The 22,501-nt window shown below is 44.4% G+C and overlaps 2 protein-coding genes across 2 annotated transcripts; both read left to right on the top strand.

The window, feature by feature from the left end:
* On the top strand, nt 5,050-6,525 carry LOC8086199 (peroxidase 50). The gene is made up of 2 exons (XM_002466363.2): nt 5,050-5,557; nt 5,647-6,525. Exons 1-2 carry the CDS (start codon nt 5,123-5,125, stop codon nt 6,214-6,216), a joined length of 1,005 nt encoding a protein of 334 aa, XP_002466408.1. The 5' UTR covers nt 5,050-5,122; the 3' UTR covers nt 6,217-6,525.
* Nucleotides 11,564-15,106, top strand: LOC8086198 (peroxidase 35). The gene is made up of 4 exons (XM_002466362.2): nt 11,564-12,250; nt 12,444-12,644; nt 12,830-12,995; nt 14,331-15,106. Exons 1-4 carry the CDS (start codon nt 12,035-12,037, stop codon nt 14,726-14,728), a joined length of 981 nt encoding a protein of 326 aa, XP_002466407.1. The 5' UTR covers nt 11,564-12,034; the 3' UTR covers nt 14,729-15,106.

The following is a 22,501-nucleotide window of genomic DNA, read 5'->3' as shown; positions in this document are numbered from 1 at the left end:
AAGTCTGCATCACCATGCACCAGGAACTACACTAAAAGAGAATGCACTATCTGCATCACCAGGAACCAGCATAGCCTAACTTAGCATGCACTACTACACCATGCATGCACTAGCTGGACATGTTGCGCTTTACAATGCAGTCTAGTCATTTGGAAAAAACCTCTTCTTGACAGTACGGTACAGCTTATCGATCCTCTTGTCAATGTCCTCCATTGCCTTCTCAAATAAGTCAGCCAGGTCATCGGAGCTGTCATCGCTTGGGTCGGTGTAGAAACCATAAGACGATGTATCACTGTTGAAAGATGATGGCTTGCTGGTCTGTTTGGAATAAATTAGTAAGAATGGATCAGTAAAGTGTAAATCTAAAAAATGATGTAAGCAAATGCTAACCATTTGGCCTATCTCCTTAATTATCACTACATGCTTAAATACGTAGAGGAGTCTTAGCAGCAAATTAAAATTTCTTCTACAGATTTTACCCCTTTGGCCTTCTTGACAACGGACACTGCAGCCTTCTTGTTGGCGGTGCGGCATGCCCTTTTGGACCCAGACGCCGCTCCTGGAGCCTTCTTATTGGTGTTGCAGCATGCCCTTTTGGAGCCGGACGCCGCTCCTGGAGCCTTGAAATTAGAAGGAATAAATCTGTTAAGTACATTTGTGTACCATGTGTAACCCTAAATCATATTTACGGAAACACCAGTTCAATTTTACAAGCATTCACAACATGCGAGTCTCCCTAGTTCATAACTGTCTGGTACCATATAGTGCAAACATGCAAGAACAGGAATACAGCATCCCAGTGATACATAGTTGTGATAGATGTTGAAGCTTTCGGTAATTTGTTACAAGATTTAGAGCTTCACAAGATTTCTAAATGAAGGAAGCTGATAAGAGCTAATCACATTGTTAGTTACAGTCAATTTGTTTCGAGTTCACAAATAAACTTCTTCATTGCTTCTAATTTATTAGCCAGTGGTCATCTAATTTTGTATAAGTACTAGATACAATAAGTTTCTACATTTGGTTCAATGTCCTTAGGCTATTAAATGAAATGTTCTCTTGTCAATGAACTTGTGAGATGAATATGTCCCTGTGCTCTAACTCTTTTTTTTCCTAATCCTATCATGCAGTCTGCTACCAAGGAGCGTTCTTATTGACAATAACACATACTTTGAAATCATTAAAATCATTCAGAAATTATATTAACCAGTCGGTCAAGCAAAAAGAACTAGGCTAAATCCACTGGCTGGTTTGTCCAACAAGAGTGCGGCAACGCCGCGCTTGGCTTTCTAGTATTTCCCGATGATGTTGTCCCTAAATCCCCCATTCAAACCAATTTTGTCCCTAAATCCCCCATTCAAACCCTAAATCCCAACTAGGCCGACAAATGTGTAACCCTAAATCATACCAATGGCTTCACAGCTGTTGTCTCTGTCGCCTCATTGACGTTGAGGTCACGGTCGAAGTCGGAGTCAAGGTACGAGCCAGAGTCGTTGTTGGAGTCGGAGTCCGTGACCGTGACCACGACCGGCTCGGGGGAGAACTGGCCGAGCTTGTTCCGCGCTTGGGTCCGAGAGTTGTGGCCGCGCCTGCCGCTGGCCATCTTCGACGCCGGCGAGTCCGCCGTCACCGCCGCGCCTCTCTTTGCTGGCTCTTGCAAATGGTCAACTCGATGGGAAGGGGAATGGGAAGCGGAAGGGAAGGGGATGGGGTCACGGGTGCTCGTTAGGTTATAGGCGAATCGAACTGGGCCGGCCCATTTGCAAAATACTGATGGTACACACCACCAAGGGGTCACAGGCGCTCATTCCTTGCCAATTTTATATCCCACCTCGCTAGTTCAGGGACAGAACAATCAACTTAAAAAGCGAAGCTCTCCTATCCACATTGAACTCCTTCTCACAGAATCCTAAGGCATACGTGAACTATATTGGGCCTGTTGGGCCAATAGCTCTGCCCGCTCCCTTTCGGTTGAGTGTGGCGAGGCTGATGGCCTTTGATGGGCCCATATGGTTCACAATTTTTTGTCTTTATTTGTTATACTTTTAAATATCCTTTTAACAATTTTTTGTCTTTATTTGTTATACTTTTTTAAATATCCTTTTAAACAGTACCAATTCTAGACTAAAATAAAATAAAAATTCTATACATATGATTTTCAAATTCATAGAATTATAAATTCTTTTTACTCCTTAATATATTTTTGTATACTCTTTGTCGACATACATTTTAATATTTAACAATGCCAAATTTCAAAAAAGAATTAAACTACTACTACTACTACTACTACTACTACTACTACCCCTAACATTTGTCATCAAACATTTTTATTAGTATATTATTAGTATAAATTTATGGTTTTTATTTATATTAAGAGAAAACCATAAATTTTTGTTATATATACTTATAAGTATCCTTTACATAGTAAAATTATACTCCCTCCATTCTAAATTATAAGTCATTCTATGAATTATAAATTCCAAACATCCTAAATTTGACCAAATTTATATAATAAGATAGTACTCCCTCCATCCCAAATTGAAAATCGTTTGACTTTTTTTACTCCAGTCAAACTTGGTATTAAAAAAGTTAAACCAATACCTATTTGATGACATAAATCTTTGTGATTCTTTTAATTTGGGATGGAGGAAATACAAAACATCTTTCTGTTAAGGGTGTGTCATTTACCACCAGAAGAATAACATATTTGATCCTAAAATATATATATAGAAAATACGAGCACCTACGTCAAGTCGATAAATGCGAGCACCTCGTAAAGGCGAGCAGGGAGCAGTGATTCATGTTGTGCTGCTTGATGCGAACACTGGACATGTTGTCACTTTAGGACCCGAGTCATCTGTGAAATTGGACATTCTGGTACTTGAGGGTGTATTTAATAAAGAGGAAGACGAGGGTTGGACCGAATAAGACTTTGAAGTCACATTGTTAAAGAACGAGAAGGCAGGAGACCTCTTTTATATAACGGAAAAAGTCTACATAACCCCCCAAACTATTTAGGGTGGAATTCCTCACCCCCCAAACTATAAAACCAGATATTCTACCCTCTGAACTTTCAAAACTGGTCAAATAATCCCCTTGAGTGGTTCTAGAGGGTGGTTTTGTCTTTTTCTTTTTTATTTATTTCCGTTTAATCTTTAAAAAATCATAATAAATCAAAAAAGTCATAAAATAAAAGATTCAATTTTGTTGGACTACTGAGTAGGTCTAAATAGTGAATATATAATATGATATACTTTAGTACAAAGTTTTTTTTAGCTTTAAATCTATGTTTTTATGTAATTAATTAGAATAATTCATATATGTAGTTCCTATGGTCCAATTGTGGTAAAATTTTTATGGTAGGCTCATTATTGTATGCTTGAACTATGGTAAAAATTTTATACTCATTGGATCACATATAACTTAGTTATAGTTATAGATAAAGCATAGATTTAACAAGAATAAAGTTAAATAAATCTATAACTAAATTATACTTGATCCAATGGATACAAAACTTTTACCATAGTTCAGGCATACAATAATGAGCCCACCATAAAAAATTTACCACAATTGAACCATAGGAACTACATATATGAATTATTCTTTTTAATTATAGAAAAATATAGATTTAAATATACAACAAAAACTTTGTACTAAAGTATACCATATTATATATTCATTGTGTAGATCTACTCATCATAAGTCCAACAAAATTGAATTTTTCATTTTATGATTTTTCTGTGATTTATTATGTTTTTTCAAAGATTCAGCGGAAATAAATAAAAAAGAAAAAGACAAAATCATCCTCTAAAACCACTTTAGGGGGTTATTTGATCGGTTTTGAAAGTTCAGGGGTAGAATATCCGTTTTTATACTTTGGAGGATGAAGTATTCCACCTTAGATAGTTTGGAGGATTATGTAGACCTTTTCTTTTATATAATTACTAGAGACTAAAAGAAGGTTTTGGGACTGTTCCTATTATGATACAAAATGTCTAGTATAAAAGAATATCAACTGGACACTAGGCCCAACTCAAACAGGCCCAATTCGGCTAGAGGCCCACAGCTCCAAAACAATAGTACAGACACCTCTTTAAACGCACGTCTGAGGAAAGAATATTGCAGACGTGTACACCAAACAAACGTCTGTATTTTCGCCTGTGCAATGCGCGTCTGTGTTCATGATAATCAGAGACGGGTGTTTATTGAGACTCTTATTACAGATGCTTGTGATTCAACAGACGTCTGTGTTAATTCTTATTACATACGCATGTTTAACAGTTCTTATACATGACATGCAGATTTAAGCTTTTTTCACATAGTGCGATTATTGCTTGCTTTCTGTGTTGTGTAGAGCGATATCCTATAGTTGTTGCATACGAGGATCATTGGGTTTTGTGTTTCTTGCGACAATAGTTTTATTTTATTTTCTAAAATGCTTCTCTCTATTAATATATATATGTCCGCATATTTATATCGGTGGCTCTTAAAAAAAATAAGAAAATCTCCTTTTGACTTGAAACAGTGAGAGCCATCGGTCGCCATTCTCAATCGGTTGTGTCTAAGCTCGCACTTGCTCTGGAAGCAACTTAGCCAGAGACTGACATTTGGTTCGTTCCTTACTGGTAAGTGGCGTAACTAATCAGATCCTTCCACAATGGAAAAAAGAAAGTGAAGAAACTAATCAGTTATCGCGCGTTATTCCTCGCATGAGCTAAGCAGCAAGCACCACACACGGCCTATATATTTCCAACCATGCATGTCTCATTCAAGGAAGTCGTCCATGTTCCACGAGCATCCATTTTAACACATCGAGAATCAGTCCTTAAGAGAGCACAGTGCAAAACACACGAACAATAGACTATCGTGGTCGGACCATGACATAGCTCTGTGCCGTGTCACAAATGTCAACCCTTCTCGGTTTCGTGCCAGTGTCCGTCAGAGTCTTGTATTTCACGATCGACACTTCATCACTTCACAAAATTCACGTCACATCGATCCTTGGGTGTACACGGTCACACGGACACCCCATAATATATATAACCACCAGTTTTGCACCATCTAGTAGTAGATAGTACACATAGCTAGAACACGAGCAGCAAATTAAGGCAACCAATTAAAGATGGCTAGGCCGTCGGCAAGCAGCAAGGCGTCGTCGTCGTCGCTGGTGATCCTCGCGATCGTCGTCGCCGCCGCGTCCCTCGCGCAGCCCGGCGCGGCCGACCTGAAGCTGAACTACTACGCGAGCACCTGCCCCAACGTGGAGACCATCGTGCGCGGCGCGGTGCAGCAGAGGGTGCAGGCCACCATCCGCACCGTCGGCTCCACCGTCCGCCTCTTCTTCCACGACTGCTTCGTCGAGGGCTGCGACGCCTCGGTGCTCATCGACTCCACGCCCGGCAACCAGGCCGAGAAGGACGCCTCCGACAACAAGTCCCTCGCGCCCGAAGGCTTCGACACCGTGCGCAGCGCCAAGGCCGCCGTCGAGGCCGCCTGCCCTGGCACGGTCTCCTGCGCCGACGTGCTCGCCCTCGCCACTCGGGACGCCATCTCCATGGTATATATATGGCATATCTAACTATATAGTTCCAGGCCCGATACAGCATAATCGTACTAGTATATAACCTATCGTGCATGTGCATGCAGAGTGGCGGGCCTTTCTTCCAAGTGGAGCTGGGCAGGCTGGACGGCCTGAGCTCCAGGGCCAGCAGCGTGCCAGGCCAGCTGCCCGAGCCGAACCAGACCATGGACCAGCTGCTGGCGGTCTTCAAGGCACACGGGCTCGACATGTCCGACCTCGTCGCGCTCTCAGCGGCGCACAGCGTGGGTCTGGCGCACTGCAGCAAGTTCGCGAACCGGCTGTACAGCTTCCAGCCGGGGCAGCCGACGGACCCGACGCTGAACCCCAAGTACGCGCAGTTCCTGCAGAGCAAGTGCCCCAACGGCGGCGCCGACAACCTGGTGCTCATGGACCAGGCCTCGCCGGCACAGTTCGACAACCAGTACTACCGGAACCTCCAGGACGGCGGCGGCCTGCTGGGCTCCGACGAGCTGCTCTACACCGACAACCGCACGCGCCCCATGGTGGACTCGCTGGCCAACAGCACCGCCGCCTTCAACCAGGCCTTCGCCGACGCCATCGTCAGGCTCGGCCGCGTCGGGGTCAAGTCCGGCAGGCGGGGCAACATCCGCAAGCAGTGCCACGTCTTCAACTGATGGCACAAAAATTGCATTTGCATCGTTGCATGAGTGCACGCGCACGAAATTGTGTGCGCGTTGACATGCATATATATTCGTTCCTGGGAGAGGGAGAAGATTCATTTCATTTGGGTGTATTGTTCTGTTTTGTTTGTAGTTGATTGTCCTGTTTGATTCGTTGCATGCATGCGTTGATTGTTGAAGATGTGTGTAATAGTAAATTAGTAATGCACATAGGATGTTCGGTGTTCCGCAATGCAATTAGTTGTACAAAGTACGTGACGAATAAAACATTCTCCAGAATAAGCGCTCCGTATTGATTATTTAGGCACGTTGTTGTCACAGTGTCGGTTTTTTTTTGTGTGCCAACTGTCAACTGAATTACCTGAAATTTGCCGCACACAGATACTGTAGGCGGTACCATATATACTCCTAGTTTTTTGTCCATACATGCAGCACTCCGGCAGGCGGCACCGCAGTTTGACTGTGTAATTTGTGTTAGATTATCTAGGCAGTTTGGTGATGGAACCATGATCGATCGCTCCCAAGTCTCAAACATTCCTTCGAAACCACTTGCGGTCACAGTAACCTCCGTGCTGAACCTTCTATCTTCGAGAGGAATTATTGGTAGGGGCCTGGATTTGTCAAACTTATGAGCAATTATTGTGCCGAAAGTCGATGTCCAACAACACGGTGTTTCGTCATCATAGGTAAATCGCCCTAAAATATACTATAGTACTCAACACTTGTTGGTGTCTTTTTCTTTAGGTAGTCTCAATGCATGTTTCATAAGAGTATCGTACATATTAAATAGGGTGTCACATAAGCAAAATTGCTGACTTGACAGGGTTATTAAATAAAGGAGTTTCATCGAGTTTCATCCCCATGAAACTTATGTGGCTCGGTTACCTAGTTTATAGTCTTGGTAACTGTGTCATAAAACTATACATTGAGACTGGCCTTACAACCCACACAAGGTTAAGGATGGCAACGGGTCGGGTTTGGACCGGGTGGAGTCTCCGTGCACCCAAAACCGAAACCCGAAGTCAAAACCCGAAACCGGTTCGGGTAGAAATTCAGCACCAAAACCAAACCCGCAAATACCTGAAACTCGAACAGATACCCGAAACCCGAATGGTTATCTGAAACCCGCGGGTATATAGACACATATTCATATGTATAAACAAGATGCAACAAATAATAAATATTTTCATGAGTTAACTTTGAATAAAATTAATAATCTAAGTAAATAAAATTATTATTGTCATATTATAAAATATAAATTTTAATTTCAAATGATATATTTCGGATATTCATTGGATATCTACGGGTGGAAACCAAACCCGATCAGTTTCGGGGCCCCGAACCTAAAAACCGTGGACGAAAAACTACCACCAAAACCAAAACCGCTGGACCCGAAACCCACGGATATCCAAACCAAAACCGACCCACTGCCATCCTTACACAAGGTACACCTATTAGACCAGTCTCAACGAAAGTTTAAAGTAAGTTTTATTTATATTAAATAAATTACAACATAAGTATTTTTGAGGACATAATAATGTATTTAAGAAAAAAAGAGAAGAAATGAGTTTTATCTAGATAAGATTCTCTTGGCACAGTTAATAACTCTCTATGAGTTTTGAAATTAAATATTTTTAAAATCATAGAATAAAACTCTCCATCGAGAGTGAGTGTTTCGTCTCAATTTTATTTCATTTTATATAACATGACGATCTTGAAAAACAACAACATGAAATTCACCATTGAGACAGACCTTAATAATATTATTACCACTATTAATTAGACTCATCTTTTGGAGCCTTGCCATTAATTCTTACACCAGTCTCAGTGGCAACTTCACATCATAGTTTCCAACGTATCTAGATTTTGAAAACATTGCTCCATCTCCATAAAACTCTCTGCTTTCATAAAACTGTTATCATCTTTCTTTCAATTAATAATGTGCCACATCATCATAACTAATACCCACGAAATTCTGATAAAATTTCATTAAAACTAGCCTTACGAGGTACGATTGAAGGAAGGATAAATCTTATAATTCTGAAAGAAGAAACATAAACATTTGCTATCAATTCAGTGCACCCTAACCAAAACTGATAATATGGCTATTGGAATTTGGAAAAGTGATTCTTGCATGATCCACACCAAAATCTAGCTGTATTTTACTGGTTTAGCTTTCCATGAGCGGTTCTCACGGAGAATCTAGAACTGAGAGCTTTCCCAAACTTAATTTAAGTCATGTACTCCCTCGATACTGGTATTAGAAGTCGTTTAGGACATGATTGCGCATACCAAGGAGTGCCAAAGAGTGATTAATTGTGGGGGAGTTTTCCTTCTTTGCCCTTATTCAATACGCCTATGGTGTCTCCTATACATCAATTCTTTGTTGCCTGATTGGTAAGTGCGCCATGGCCCGAAGCTGGAGGTCCAGCGTTCGAAAACTTCGGCCGCAATGTTTTTTTGACCTCTACGTCGCTACGCCGCATGATTCTTTTCCGATGGCGCGTGGCCGCAGGGATTTGTTTTATTCGCTCGATTGTTTCGCTTGGGCGCGGCAGTTTCGTTCGTTTCGCGCTCACCAAGCAGCAGGTCCGACGGCTCGACTGCCCTGTTGTATTAACGCGCGGCGTGGGAGCCGAAGCGCGAGGAGCAGTGGCGTCCAATTCTTCACTCGGACGCCAGAAACGACTTCCTTTCATTCATTTTCTATGGACGCCAGAACGACCTCTAATACCAGTACGGAGGGAGTACGATACATCCATGTATACAAGGTAAGGCTAGAATGTCTAAATAAGGGGGGGGGGGGGGGATGGACACCGATGTAATATTGAAGCTTAGAACTGTTTACTAGGAGCTGACTGTAAGACCTTTTAGGGCGCTTGTCATGGTCGATTTTTTTCTCAATTACAATAATACATAAATCTTTTGTTATATTTCAGATTCTTGTTGTAGCCCTTGTTTGATTGAGGCCTTGTTTAGTTGTTGGTGTAATTTTTTTTGGTACTATAGCAATTTCATTTGTATTTGGATAAAACTAAATATAAACAAAAATAAAAACTAATTGTATAATTTACTATAATTTGCGAGATAAATCATTTAATCTTATTTAGTCTGCGATTAAACAATAATTATCAAATACAAACGAAAAATACTACAATAGACAAAATCAAAAAATCCCACGAACTAAACAAGCCGGAGACCAGGACCAGGATCATAGGCTCATAGCACACGCGCGCATCCGCTGAAACAAAAAAGGGCGACTGCGAGAGCAGGCAGGCAGACCCTGCGGTGCCGTGGCAGACCTGGCACGTACTCTGACCCCTCGCGAGTTCACGGCAAGACGGGATTTGGGACTTGGGAGCCGCCCCCCATGGCCATGCCTAGCCGCTTGGTAGGGACACTGCAACTACCCGAGAAATCGACAGCTGAACCGAAGCATCAGGAGTCGTCAGTCGCCCCCATTTGATTAGCCTTATCTCGTCCTGGACAAACTTCCTAGGCAATGCAATTGCAAGGTCACATCCACATCCATCGCGTACGTAACGATCACACGCACACAGCCCGTGACGTGTTAATCCAGTTAAGCAACTTGTGTTTGTTATATACGACGACAAGGATGCAGCTGATCCTAATGTGCGCTCGTGATGATTCATGAAAAAACTGAAGTCGATTCGTTTAGGAAAAGGCCGGATTAGTAAACTGCTGGATTGTTTGCCTACTTATTATTTTTGGGGTTACAATAATGATTCCGCAAAACCATGATCCGGCCCATCAACAACAGCAATTTAAAGCCCATTTCAAGAGGATTCCTCGCGTTTTCTGTCGCCAGCTGGCGCCGGCGAACCGCGGTTGAAATTGTCCTCTCAGAGCTACTTGGGCCGTGGGCCTGGTGGAGACGCCGTTACTGATGGGTCCCCATTTTGAGCGTGGCCGATCAGAGGAGGCGGGACCGATCAGGAACGACGGCTCAGGGAGTGATACGGTGTGGGGCTGGGCCGCTGACGTTAGCTACCGGTTAATCGGCACCAAAGATACAATCCACTGACAGTGAAAGACAGCGACTGCAGGTGGCCGCTAGGGCTAACAAAAAAGCCGACACAATCGCTGCCGTTGACGCCTTGGATTGGGGTCTCGGATAAGTGTATGTTAACATCAACAAACACCAACGTTCAAAAAGACCGTCATTTTCAAATCCTTCGACCGTTGCACGGAAATTACCATCCTCAGTAGTGCGCCCGGCGCTGCTGCTAATGAATTTTAAGAAGAAGCATACGTCGTCGCCAAGGACATTTAGTAATTAACTAGTGTAAATTGGTGGCTATGGGAAAAGGACGCTGATCGGCTGATGCTACGATCCAAGGCACCCAGGCCCCAGGGCCAGCACAATGGCGGCTACGGGGGCTGGAAGGTTGAAGAAGCAACGGAACTCTTTCGGGTACATGCCATTTTTTTTTGCCGTGCATGCATGACCCATAGTGGATAGTGCACACCAATTATCGTCTCTACTACTGTACTAGCACTAGCAGCTAGCAGCGGCGGATTCTGGACGTCTCCAAATCCAATCATAAAACCTGCCCCGGGATGCAGGCCAAACGCCTCACCTTGGACGCACTCGTGTTTCCAGAGGAGCAGAGACTCTCACGGTCTCACCTGCTGCTGCATCGAGCCATCGAGCCACGCATCTGCCTAATAACGAACGTGCACGGGACCGCAGCGGCGCGGCGGAGGCGGCGACGACCATCCGTCGCGTGATACACATGTGCAGTCTCTTGCGCCCGCCCCGTGTTACCGCGAGGCCCCATAATCTACAGTAACGGTAGTGCACAATCCCAGCAAGTGTACTCCTGGCCGGTCTGATATTATTATAGTATAGGTCCGTGACACACATTCCACCATTGGTTAGAGAAAACAGTTCCGGTCAAGGAGCGAACCTTGATTTTGAACTCTGTTGTCTGTTCTGTTGCTTGCTCTTCTCGTGAGATCTCTGTGAATCTCTGAACAAGCATGGCCTTCTCATTTGTAAATTGTAATATTAGCAGTATGCTGTCTACTTGTGCCACGGGAGTACTGACGAGTACAGTAATGGCATTGTTACTTGTGCCTCTTGGCTCTGGCGCCACCGCGCCACCACTCCTGCAAAATGCAGACCTCGCGAGCACAGCGCGCATAGCTCCAGTGGCGCACCAACCGCGCCATGTGGAGGTTGCGATGGCACACATGTTCGCATCGCCGGCGGCCAGCTAGCCATACCGCATCCGCCCACCGGACCGGACGGATAGATACGCAACGGGCGCGCATGTGTCCGCACGGCCACCCGCCCTTACCCCGCCCACGCTTCTAGATCCTCGCCTCGCCATCCACCCCCCTCCCGCGCACGCATCTCGGCGCGTCTCCCCAGCCGTCCATGACGTACGGCGCGCCGCCGCGCCTCCGCCTCCGCCTCCGCGCCGCGCGCATTAAAACTCTCCTCGCTCATCACTGACTCCCGTGGAGACTTGGCTTCTACTGCATCGCAAACGCAATCGCACGCGGCACTTGCCACCCGATCATTACCTCACCACCGGTCGCCACCAGCTGCAGCCACAAGCGCAGCGCTCGACAGCCTCACCAGCTGCCATCACTCGCGGCAGTACCCGGCCGCCTGCCCCTGGGAGAGTGGGAGTGTGATAAGCCGCCGCCGCCGCTGGCCTGCTGCCACGGGCGCCCGAGTGCGAGGAGACATTCACTCAGCAGCAGCAGCAGCAGCAGCAGAGGTGACCGATCTCTGCGTGCGGGGGGGAGAAGACAGCAGAGGAGGGAGCGCGAGGTCAGGATGGGCGCCGGGATCAGGATCCTGGCGGCGTTCTTGGCGGTGCTCGCGGCCGCGGCCGCCGGCGGTGTGACGGCGCAGCTGCGGCAGGACTACTACGCGGCGGTGTGCCCGGACCTGGAGAGCATCGTGCGCGACGCGGTGTCCAAGAAGGTGCAGGCGCAGCCCGTCGCCGTCGGCGCCACCATCCGCCTCTTCTTCCACGATTGCTTCGTCGAGGTGCGCGCCCGCCCCCGCCTTCGTTCCTTGCTCCATTTCCTTCCCAGAGCTTCGATTGGAGATCCCGGGCGGGCTAGCGAGCGTGCCGGGCTGCGCGCGCTCTGTCCCATCGCATGTGCGCTTAATTGCTTGCCATGTGAGTGTGTGAGTGTGACTGTGACTGACTGAGGCTGCGATGAATGAGCTTTTGCAGGGCTGCGACGCGTCTGTGATCCTGGTGTCGACGGGGAACAACACGGCGGAGAAGGACCACCCGAGCAACCTCTCCCTGGCCGGCGACGGCTTCGACACCGTCATCCAGGCCAAGGCGGCCGTCGACGCCGTGCCGGCGTGCACCAACCAGGTGTCGTGCGCCGACATCCTGGCCCTGGCCACCCGGGACGTCATTGCCCTGGTACGTCGTGCTACCTCCTTGCTCGTAGCACGCACGCGGCGCAAATCAATGCCGCACGAATCGCACCTTTCCGGCCCGAACCAAATCTCCCGAACTTTTGAGGATTCCCTGCGAAGTAAAGCGTAGTAGTGTAGTACAGCACTACGGCTACAGGCTTTGGAAGTGACGGTTCTCGATTTTTGCAGGCTGGCGGGCCGTCGTACGCGGTGGAGCTGGGGAGGCTGGACGGGCTGGTGTCCATGTCCACCAACGTCGACGGCAAGCTGCCGCCGCCGTCGTTCAACCTGGACCAGCTGACGAGCATGTTCGCCGTCAACAACCTGTCGCAGGCCGACATGATTGCTCTATCCGGTGAGTAAATTATTACTGCTCCAACCAAATTACTACTCCAAGTCTCCAGTCAGTGCTTTCTTTCTTCTAAAGAAAAGTTCTAGTCCAACTGCTGTACCAGCATTAGCGAAGTACTCCCTCCGTCCACGAAAGAGTCAATTTCTAGAGTTGTCCTAAGTCAAACTTTTTAAACTTTGACCAAATTTCTAGAAAAAAATGCTAAGATTTATAGTATCAAATTAGTATTATTAGATTCATCATAGAATATATTTTCATATAATGTGTATTTTATATTATAGATGTTGTTACTCTTTTTTATAAAGTTAGTCAAACTTTAAAAAGTTTGACTGGCACGAATCCTAGGAATTGATTCTTTCGGGGACGGAGGGAGTACGTACTTACACAGGCTAGATTTCCATGTGCTCCCGTTCCATGTCTTTCAAGTCAAGCAAAGGGCCCAACCCAACCAAACCAAGGCCAACGCCGCCCACCTCTGCAATTAAAACTGTAACATTTTGTGTGGTCTCGAGGGATCCGTAGCACGATAGAAAATGCATTATCCCCCTAGGTTAGAACAGCAGAGTGCAGAGTTGATCAGTTTTATTATCACAGACGAATAGTAGTAGAGTGTGTGGCACTGCAGCTGAGTAGTAGATCTGAAATGGGTCAACTGTGGCGACTGTCTCTGTCTGGAATGCTTGGTGGCCGTTCTTGCTTGCACAGTTGCACGTGAAAGAAAGATCAGCATCGCATTATTGTATTGTACTCATACCATGGCCTCCACTGCTTAGGTAGGCATAATCCGACCCAGAGACCGTTTGCTACTGAGACAGCGCCCAGCTACATTATTCGGCCCATTGATTGAGGCACATACAGGCCTGCCAAATGAGCTGTCCAAGGCCTTGTTTAGTTCCAAAATATTTTGCAAAATCGACACTGTAGTTTTTTCGTTTGTATTTGACAAATATTGTCCAATTATAGACTAACTGGGCTCAAAAGATTCATCTCGTCAATTTCGACCAAACTGTTTAATTAGTTTTTATTTTTGTCTATATTTAATACTTCATGCATGTGTCTAAAGATTCGATGTGACGGGGAATCTGAAAAATTTTGCAAATTTTTTTGGACTAAACAAGGCCCAAAAAAGAAACAAAAACTCGTGGCATCACGAAGCAGGACTGCAGGAACACACCGCAGAGAAACATATTTTTTAAATTGAAAAGAAAAGGTTTCTGCACTGCAATCTGCATACATGATGATCCACTGAAAACTCTGAGAAACAGCGTGAAATTTGTATGCGTGTTGGTTCCGAGTGGCACGTTGTTGAACTGTTTGTTCCTGTTGCAATCCTTGCAGCGGCGCACACGGTGGGGTTCGGGCACTGCAGCACGTTCGCGGACCGGATCCAGCCGCAGAAGGAGGACCCGACGATGAACGCGACGTACGCGGTGGACCTGCAGGCGGCGTGCCCGACGGGTGTGGACCCCAACATCGCGCTGCAGCTGGACCCCGTCACGCCGCAGGCCTTCGACAACCAGTACTTCGTCAACCTGGTGAACGGCCGCGGGCTCCTCACCTCCGACCAGGTGCTCTACTCCGACGCCCGGTCGCAGCCCACCGTGGTGGCGTGGGCGCAGAACGCCACCGACTTCGAGCTCGCCTTCGTCGACGCCATCACCAGGCTCGGCCGCGTCGGCGTCAAGACCGACCCGTCGCAGGGGAACATCCGCCGCGACTGCGCCTTCCTCAACTGATTCTCGTCTGGGTGGATCCGCCGCCGACTCTGAAGCTCTAAACCGTGAACATACGAGGGCTGGTTATATCTCAAAAGTGTTCATATAGAAGCTAGAGTAAAGTTTTATTAATCATATCAGCATCAGGTTAAGTGGTTAATGCTAAGAAGATTGCTTGATTCAGCGATTGATATGTAGTGGCACTTAGCTTGCTTGGTAGGGCAAATGTACTCCTTTTTCCTTCTTAATTTGTTCAGTCTCGGAGCAATATTTGTTTGAATGTTTTCTTCTTGTGTGTGTGGGTGGGATGGGTGTTTTAGCCTGTAAGGGTTGGTTCATGGATAACAGTTGACAGGATGACGAGTGATCATTTCTGTAGTTACTTTTTTTTTCCTGAAACAGCCGGCATTCAAGCCTTCATCATTCCGTGGTGCGTAGCAGAATGGACTGGAAATGCGCGTATGCTTGATCCAGATAGGCGACAACTACTATAGCAGAAGTGCAGAGCAATCATTCTTGTGATGGATCCTCCACGCGCGTGCACAATCGTGTGGAAATGACTTTCTTGTGGAATTCTTCAGCACAGCTGCACTGCACAAGGATGCTCCATATATAAAAACAGGCCACATTCAACTCCAAGAAATTTTAGCCGTGAGCAAAATGCGGAAAGCAATGCGTTTTTCTGGATAAAATAAAACACAAATGGCAGTCAGACTACTATCGCATCAATCACCATTACTGGTCTGTTTGACAAGGGAGCAAAGGCCAGTTCGCAAAAATTTTTGGTTCGGTACTGTAGCACTTTCGTTTTTATTTGACAAACATTGTCCAATCATGGAGTAACTAGACTCAAAAGATTCATTTCGCGGTTTTCAGGCAAACTGTGTAATTAGTTTTTATTTTTATCTGTATTTAATACTCCATGCATGTACCATAAAATTCGATGTGACGGGGAATCTTGAAAATTTTTGGAGTTTTGGGTGAACTGAACAAGGCCTTAGTTCATGCATGAATCTTGTAGTACATGCATGAAACATTAAATATAGACGAAAACAAAACTAATTATACAGTTTAGCTGTAAATCACGAAACGAATCTTTTAATCCTAGTTAGTCCATGATTGGATAATATTTGTCACAAACAAACGAAAGTGCTACAGTACCGAAAACTTTTCACTTTTCGGAACTAATCAAGGCCAAAGAATCCATACCAGCAGTGTCTATATCAGTTCAGGAACCACGAGGATATATACTGTGTCAGCACTCAGCAGTAACCTTTCCATCATCAGCTAGACAAAACAGATTACTACTCTACGATATACATCGACATGGCATCCACAATCAATACAATATAATTAGGCCTTGTTTAGTTCCCAGAAAAGTTTGCAAAATTTTTCACATTTCCCGTCACATCAAATCTTTAGACGCATGCATGGATTATTAAATATAGACGAAAATAAAAACTAATTGCACAGTTTGGTCGGAATTGACGAGACGAATCTTTTGAGCCTAGTTAGTCTATAATTGGACAATATTTGTCAAATACAAACGAAAATGCTACAGTGTCCATTTTCCAAAAATTTTCGGAACTAAACAAGGCCTTAATATAAGTTGATCTCTCAACAAAAATAATTAATACGGAGTATAATTATACAACCCTGTAACTATATACAAAGCATGGATACTGTCGTTACGACTCACAAACGAAAGGCAACCAAAAAGATTTAAGAAGCAGAGAACGGGAGAGAACATGCGTACACATTACAAAAGGGCCATCTCAAGTGTTCATATAGAATTCAGAGTACGATGTTAATCATCATTGAAAGGCTAAATGGCTAATGCCAGCAAATGCTCATGTACACACACATACCACACCTATGAATGTATACACACATGCAGCCTATTCGTTTGAGCTTATCAGCTGAATCAGTATTTTTCTTTCACAACAAATCAACCAACAGTACTTTCTACCATGAATTATCAGTCAAACAAACAAGACGTATAATGACCATCTCCTAGTCCTAGGAGTGTCTCCACGGTTCATGAACAAATGATTATTTTAATTGCTATGGCAGATGTATTTGTGTTCTATTTTTCTCTATCTTGGATCTAGATCTTTCAATGTTTTCTTCTTCGGGTTTTGAATGCTTGTAATGTTTCTCTCTTGGGGATTGGTTATCACTTAGCCTCACCCTCCCCCCTCTCTTGTGGGCCGCGGCAACTCAAGTCATTCTTGTCGTTGTTAGATTGGCCCAATAGTTAAGGCAGTTGTGGGTGAGGAGACCAGGAGTCCACCAATGGGGTGGAGGATGGTAAGTAGCAAAGAGTTTGTGTAAGGCAATTTGCTACAACTGTTAGCCCAATAACAAATCCAACACCTAGAATCGCCATAAATGGGAGTAGCATGAGGCATGAAAGTGAAGCATTGCTTGGGAGCCATGGCCAGAAGGAGAAAGTTACCTTGAGGAGAAAGAAGTCCGGAGGTAGAATTAACAAAAAAACAGTTGTTAGATGAAATGGTAACGGAAATACCATTGTGCAAAAAGTTAGATGTAAGAGAGGCAATAAATAATATATATATGGTGCGTATATCTTTTGTTAATCATGGCTATTTAAGCCTTTTCTTCAAATAATAGGACTTAGGAGTACGAAATAGTTTGATGTAAGAACCCATGCTATGTGTTAGATGTTACGTTAACATATTTAATCCATAAACATGATCTTAGCTTATCTAAAACATGATCACTAGCATTACTTGTACATGATTAGATGATTAGGGTCTAACCAGAACCAGCTAGGTGAACACGAATGCCTTTGTAGTTGATGCCGAACACAATATTAATGATGCACTCCCTCTGTTCCGAATTATAAATCGCTTTAACCTTTCTTTTTACATTTATTTTACTATGCACCGTCAAGCGAATTATAATTTGGAATGGAGGGAGTACTCCTAGGTCCTTAGCCATCATCAGATTAAGGTTTCTTTTTTTAATCAAACATCATATTAAGGTTTGATGCTCCTATTTGGTGAAGAACTTGAAGTGTACATCTACAACGGCATCCTATTGGTCATCAAGATGTGGGAGTCGAGCTTATGGACTCTCCGGCGCCTAACTAGATCAATTCCGGTGGTTTAGTCGATCTTATGTGGGAGTCGAGCTCAGGAGCCAATTAACCTAGTAGGCTTAGAGTTGCTGATGATGACAGCAAAGATCTTGAGATCAAGTTCGAACAAGATGATCCACACGTCAACTAGAGCAGAATAATTATTTGGATGGCTGATCCATCACGCCATGCACAATTGGATCCAGTGGAACTGGGGCTCCTTTGTGCTCTCCAGCACAACTGCACAGGGATGCTGTATATAAAAACAAAGGCATATATTGAACTAAAAAGAAAATCAGTAACAACAGAGAACGTGGAAAGCGATGCATTTTTCTGAACCAGTAAAACGCAAGTGGCGGCGAAACCATCGCATCGCATCAACCAATATCAGAGGATTGACAAAGAAAGCAACGTTTCCCTTAAAAAAAAAATAAAGAAAGCAACGTCCTCTATCAATTGATCTTTCAACAAAAGCATTCTCTGAAGTTCAAAAATCACGAGGTATATGCCAACGGTAGTAGTATCCTTTTTGTCATCCGCTACACACAAAGAAGCACTATTATATACCGACTCCCATCGACATGAGATCCCACGATCGATTTCTTTTTTTTTTAAAAAAAAACAGAGATACATACATCCACGATCGATACCATGCATACAGCAGGAAAATAACTAAAGTATGGATAAGGCTTCAGATCGACCATCGTCACAAACAAAAGGCAGCGAAAGGAAGATGAAAAGGCCAAAAGGGTGACAAAAGAACACAGAAAGAGCATTCCTACCCTTCATCAGTGGGCGCCCTAACAATCTGCAGATTGGTTATTTAATCGCGCAAAGTCGATGGCCGGCCTGCTGCACCTTATTAGTTCATGCTGTCATGTGCCTTTGCTCTGAACCTCTAATCAGGCTGCCTACCAGCAGTTATATTTCGCTTTTCGATGATACCAACAATGGTTAAGTTAGTGGACGATAAGCACTCCCATTTTCCAAAGATTAAAGCAGGTTCAGGTCATCAGGTGGCGCACGCAGCTCGCAGCACTACTAGTAGCTGTAGCCTGCGTATCCTGTAGAGGCATCCACCACCCGCATTCACCCGGAGGAAGAACCGAAGAAGCCAGCTTTTGGTCAGTGGTGACATCTGAATGTTCAAGCAGGATGCCAAAAGTCCAAAAGGCCACGCATACGTACGTACCTAGTACGTTCGGATACATGGGAATATTCCTTCAGATAAACTCGATAACAGTTTGGGGAGGTTGAGCATCCGTAACTCGAAGCACTCGCATGGATGCCATTGCTGAAATGGGAAAAATTAATCCATTGATAGATGGACAACATTATTGCCATCCATCTTGTTGGCGCCCATCTGAAGGTGTATGAACCTGACAAATCAGCGTCAAAAGCTGCATGCGTTCCGACCACTGTGACAGTGGGACTCCCCGTTGGCCGTTGCCGGATGAGTTCAGTCAGTAGTGGGGTATGACTGTTCAGTGTTCACATATTCGCTACGCGTGACGACGGCGCCGACGCGGACAGGGCGCGTCCAAGGAGGACTCACCTTGTTGGCGGTTAGCGCCGTGCCCGTGCGTGCAATTGGCAAGCAGCTTTACCCTGAGGCTGAGGAGGGAGACGCAGCGAGCCCAGCGATTGCGGGCCGATGATGTGTGACAGCCGGTGCCCGCGGTGCATGCACGACGACGACAGCGGCCGCCAGCCGGCTTAGCCACACAGCTACAGCGCCATGTATTCACACATCGACATCAGGGGATGGGGATCGCGACGCCTGATGGCGACGCACTCGCGGCGCAACTGGCACCATGATCGGCCGCGCAAACGACGACGCACTCATGGAAAGGGTACGGTGGAGTGGGCAGTACGGCTCCGTCCCACGCTGTTCAAGGTGCTCTCATCAGCAACAGAGGTAATACGACAGTCGGCAGCTGAGATATATACAACAACAAGATGTGGCACTTTCCATGATCTATGGAAAATCAATTTTTTTTTTCTAGTGGAAGGTGAAGGTTTATACGCGTACAATCGTAGGTACATGCCATCCGACCACGCCGTGAGCCCGTGTGAACAGCCTTATCTCCGTTCAACATGAGCAAGAATCGACCATGGTCAAGTCCTGCTCTAGTGTGCATTATGCTATAGGGAGCCCACAACTTGCAAGTCGACCGAGGCAGCCATTCGTAGCAGTAGGGAATGCAGCGTGCCCTAGCCATCCTCCTCCATTTCCTGTCGGTTTCCTTGTGAGTGTGTGGTTGCACTTGCAGTGCCAGTGTTGCATCGTCATCGTGCAGTGGTGCGGCCGTACAAAAAGGTGAACGACGATGGAACGGAAAGCGAGCGGGCGGGAGTCTCATCGGAGTGGGACATCATGGTGTTGGATCACGAGTCGGCGCCGATGCAAGCTGACCAGTCACCACTATAACAAACAAAGGCATGCAACCCCACGCTCACCAGCACATTCACTCACCATGGAATCTTTTTGGAGCCTCTGAATAATTCCCACGGACTGGCTTTATTACTTGCGGTGCAAATGTTGTAGAGTACCTTCTAGAAAAAAATATATATATATTATAGGATCTCACACAGGTTAAAAATGTGATTGTAAGCTAACTTAAATATATACCTAATAATAATATCAAATAGCAAAAAATGTTCTCGCTTGATCTATCATCCCCGGCCTAGATCTCACCATTTTCACTTCCTTGTCCGTGGTCTCTCACTCTGTACCTTTTTGACCATCTCTCACTTTCACCCTTCTCACTTTGAGTTATGAAGTTGCAAAAACTTTGTTGGCGCCACACCACTTGTGCCATGGCTTTGCCACCCGAGCCCGATCGTGTTGCTGAGTGCATGCGGACGTGTATCTCACTCCAACTTTCTTACAGTCACAACATATAGACACAATAGTTACACATTTAAATTGAGTCGATCTTCTATCAATTTATCATATCAAATTAATCCTTTTGACCATCTCTCATTTTCACCCTTCTCACTTTGAGTTATGAAGTTGCAAAAACTTTGTTGGCGCCACACCACTTGTGCCATGGCTTTGCCACCCGAGCCCGTTCGTGTTGCTGAGTGCATGCGGAAGTGTATCTCACTCCAACTTTCTTACACTCACAACATATAGACACAATAGTTACACATTTAAATTGAGTCGATTCTTCTATCAATTTCTCATATCAAATTAATCCTTTACTGCACAAACATTTATTATGGGCCTTAAAGTTTATTTGATTTAAGGTTGTACCAAGCAGAATTATATCCAACAGAAATAGCTACCTCATTATTTTTGGCATGAGCATCACGACAAATTATATGTCCCACAACAGATTATACATCTTGTTAAAACGCATGGATATATTTGCTAATAAATAAAATAGTAAAAAAGAGAAAAATATCTGAGGGAAGTAAATTGCATCATTTTGGGTTTTATTATTACAACTATTCACAGGGCTTAGAGTTGTTTTGGCAAAATAGTCAATTTGGTCTCTCAAATAGCGTGTGAGGCTCAATTTCGTCCTTGTACTTTATGGTTTTTTCGATCCCAAACTTTACTTTTGAGTTCAGTTTCATTTTATAAGGTGAATTTCTTAGTCCTAAAACTTTGCATTTTAGACTCAATTTCAACTACAAATATCAAAGTTCACGGAATATACAGAAATGCACTTTAATTTGATAGTTTATGGATGAAATTATATCCGAAGTGCAAAGTTCGAGGACTGAAACAATCATTTTGATAGCCTAAAATAAAGCTAAGTCCAAAATTAAAGAGTAAGGACTAAAATAGTCATTTTAAAAGTTTTTAAGGATACAACTAAACCTTGGACGATGATAGTTGAGGCACCAAAATGGCTATTTTGTCTTTAACAAAAGAACTGTGTTACCCCTTGAGTCTTCACATGCGTGAGTTAGGGAGGATAAGTTTGTTGAATCGAAGTAGTAAAAGAGCTGATTGTATTTGCCGGTTGAATCAAATTTGAACAAAAACACCATTGGCTTGGCTTTCATATACTCATAACCTATCCTAGGCTCCTAGTATCATAGCCCACATGACCACGACCTTCCCTGTGATCCCTATGGTTACCTAGCTCCCCCAATTTTTTTTTCGAAAGATCAGGAGAGGCAAGAAGCCCTACTGTAGCATGTATTGAAAATAAAACCCAGGTACAGTGGTAAGTCTTAGGCCCTGTTTAGATTGGAGATGAAAATTTTTTGGATGTCACATCAGGGTCTGAAGGATGTCGGGAGGGGTTTTTAGAAACTAATAAAAAAACAAATTACATAACTCGTCAGAAAACTGCAGGACAAATCTATTAAGTATAATTAATATGTCATTAGCACATGTGGGTTACTGTAGCACTTAAGGCTAATCATAGAGTAACTAGGCTTAAAAGATTCGTCTCGTGATTTTCAACCAAACTGTGTAATTAGTTTATTTTTTATGTATATTTAATGTTCTATACATGTGTCCAAAGATTCGATGTGATGGATGAAAAAATTTTGGGTGGGAAACTAAACAGGGCCTTAGCCAGGCAAGAAGCTCCCCCAATTGAGAGTCTTAGCGGAATAGCGTGTTTTTGTGTTTTATGCAAAAGGGAAATTCTAAACATAAAGTCTATATTCATAAATATTAATATTTCGTGAAATATTAATAAGTATATCCAACCATACTCGGCAAA

This window comes from Sorghum bicolor, chromosome 1, assembly GCF_000003195.3.
Source record: "Sorghum bicolor cultivar BTx623 chromosome 1, Sorghum_bicolor_NCBIv3, whole genome shotgun sequence".
In the NCBI taxonomy this organism is placed as follows: Eukaryota; Viridiplantae; Streptophyta; class Magnoliopsida; order Poales; family Poaceae; genus Sorghum; species Sorghum bicolor.
This window is presented reverse-complemented; position numbering and strand designations above follow the sequence as displayed.

Coding starts and splice junctions, on each gene's coding strand:
- LOC8086198 (XM_002466362.2), top strand. CDS start 12,035: ATGGGCGCCGGGATCAGGATCCTGGCGGCGTTCTTGGCGGTGCTCGCG. Junction 12,251..12,443: donor TCCACGATTGCTTCGTCGAG/GTGCGCGCCCGC, acceptor GAGCTTTTGCAG/GGCTGCGACGCGTCTGTGAT. Junction 12,645..12,829: donor CCCGGGACGTCATTGCCCTG/GTACGTCGTGCT, acceptor CGATTTTTGCAG/GCTGGCGGGCCGTCGTACGC.
- LOC8086199 (XM_002466363.2), top strand. CDS start 5,123: ATGGCTAGGCCGTCGGCAAGCAGCAAGGCGTCGTCGTCGTCGCTGGTG. Junction 5,558..5,646: donor CTCGGGACGCCATCTCCATG/GTATATATATGG, acceptor ATGTGCATGCAG/AGTGGCGGGCCTTTCTTCCA.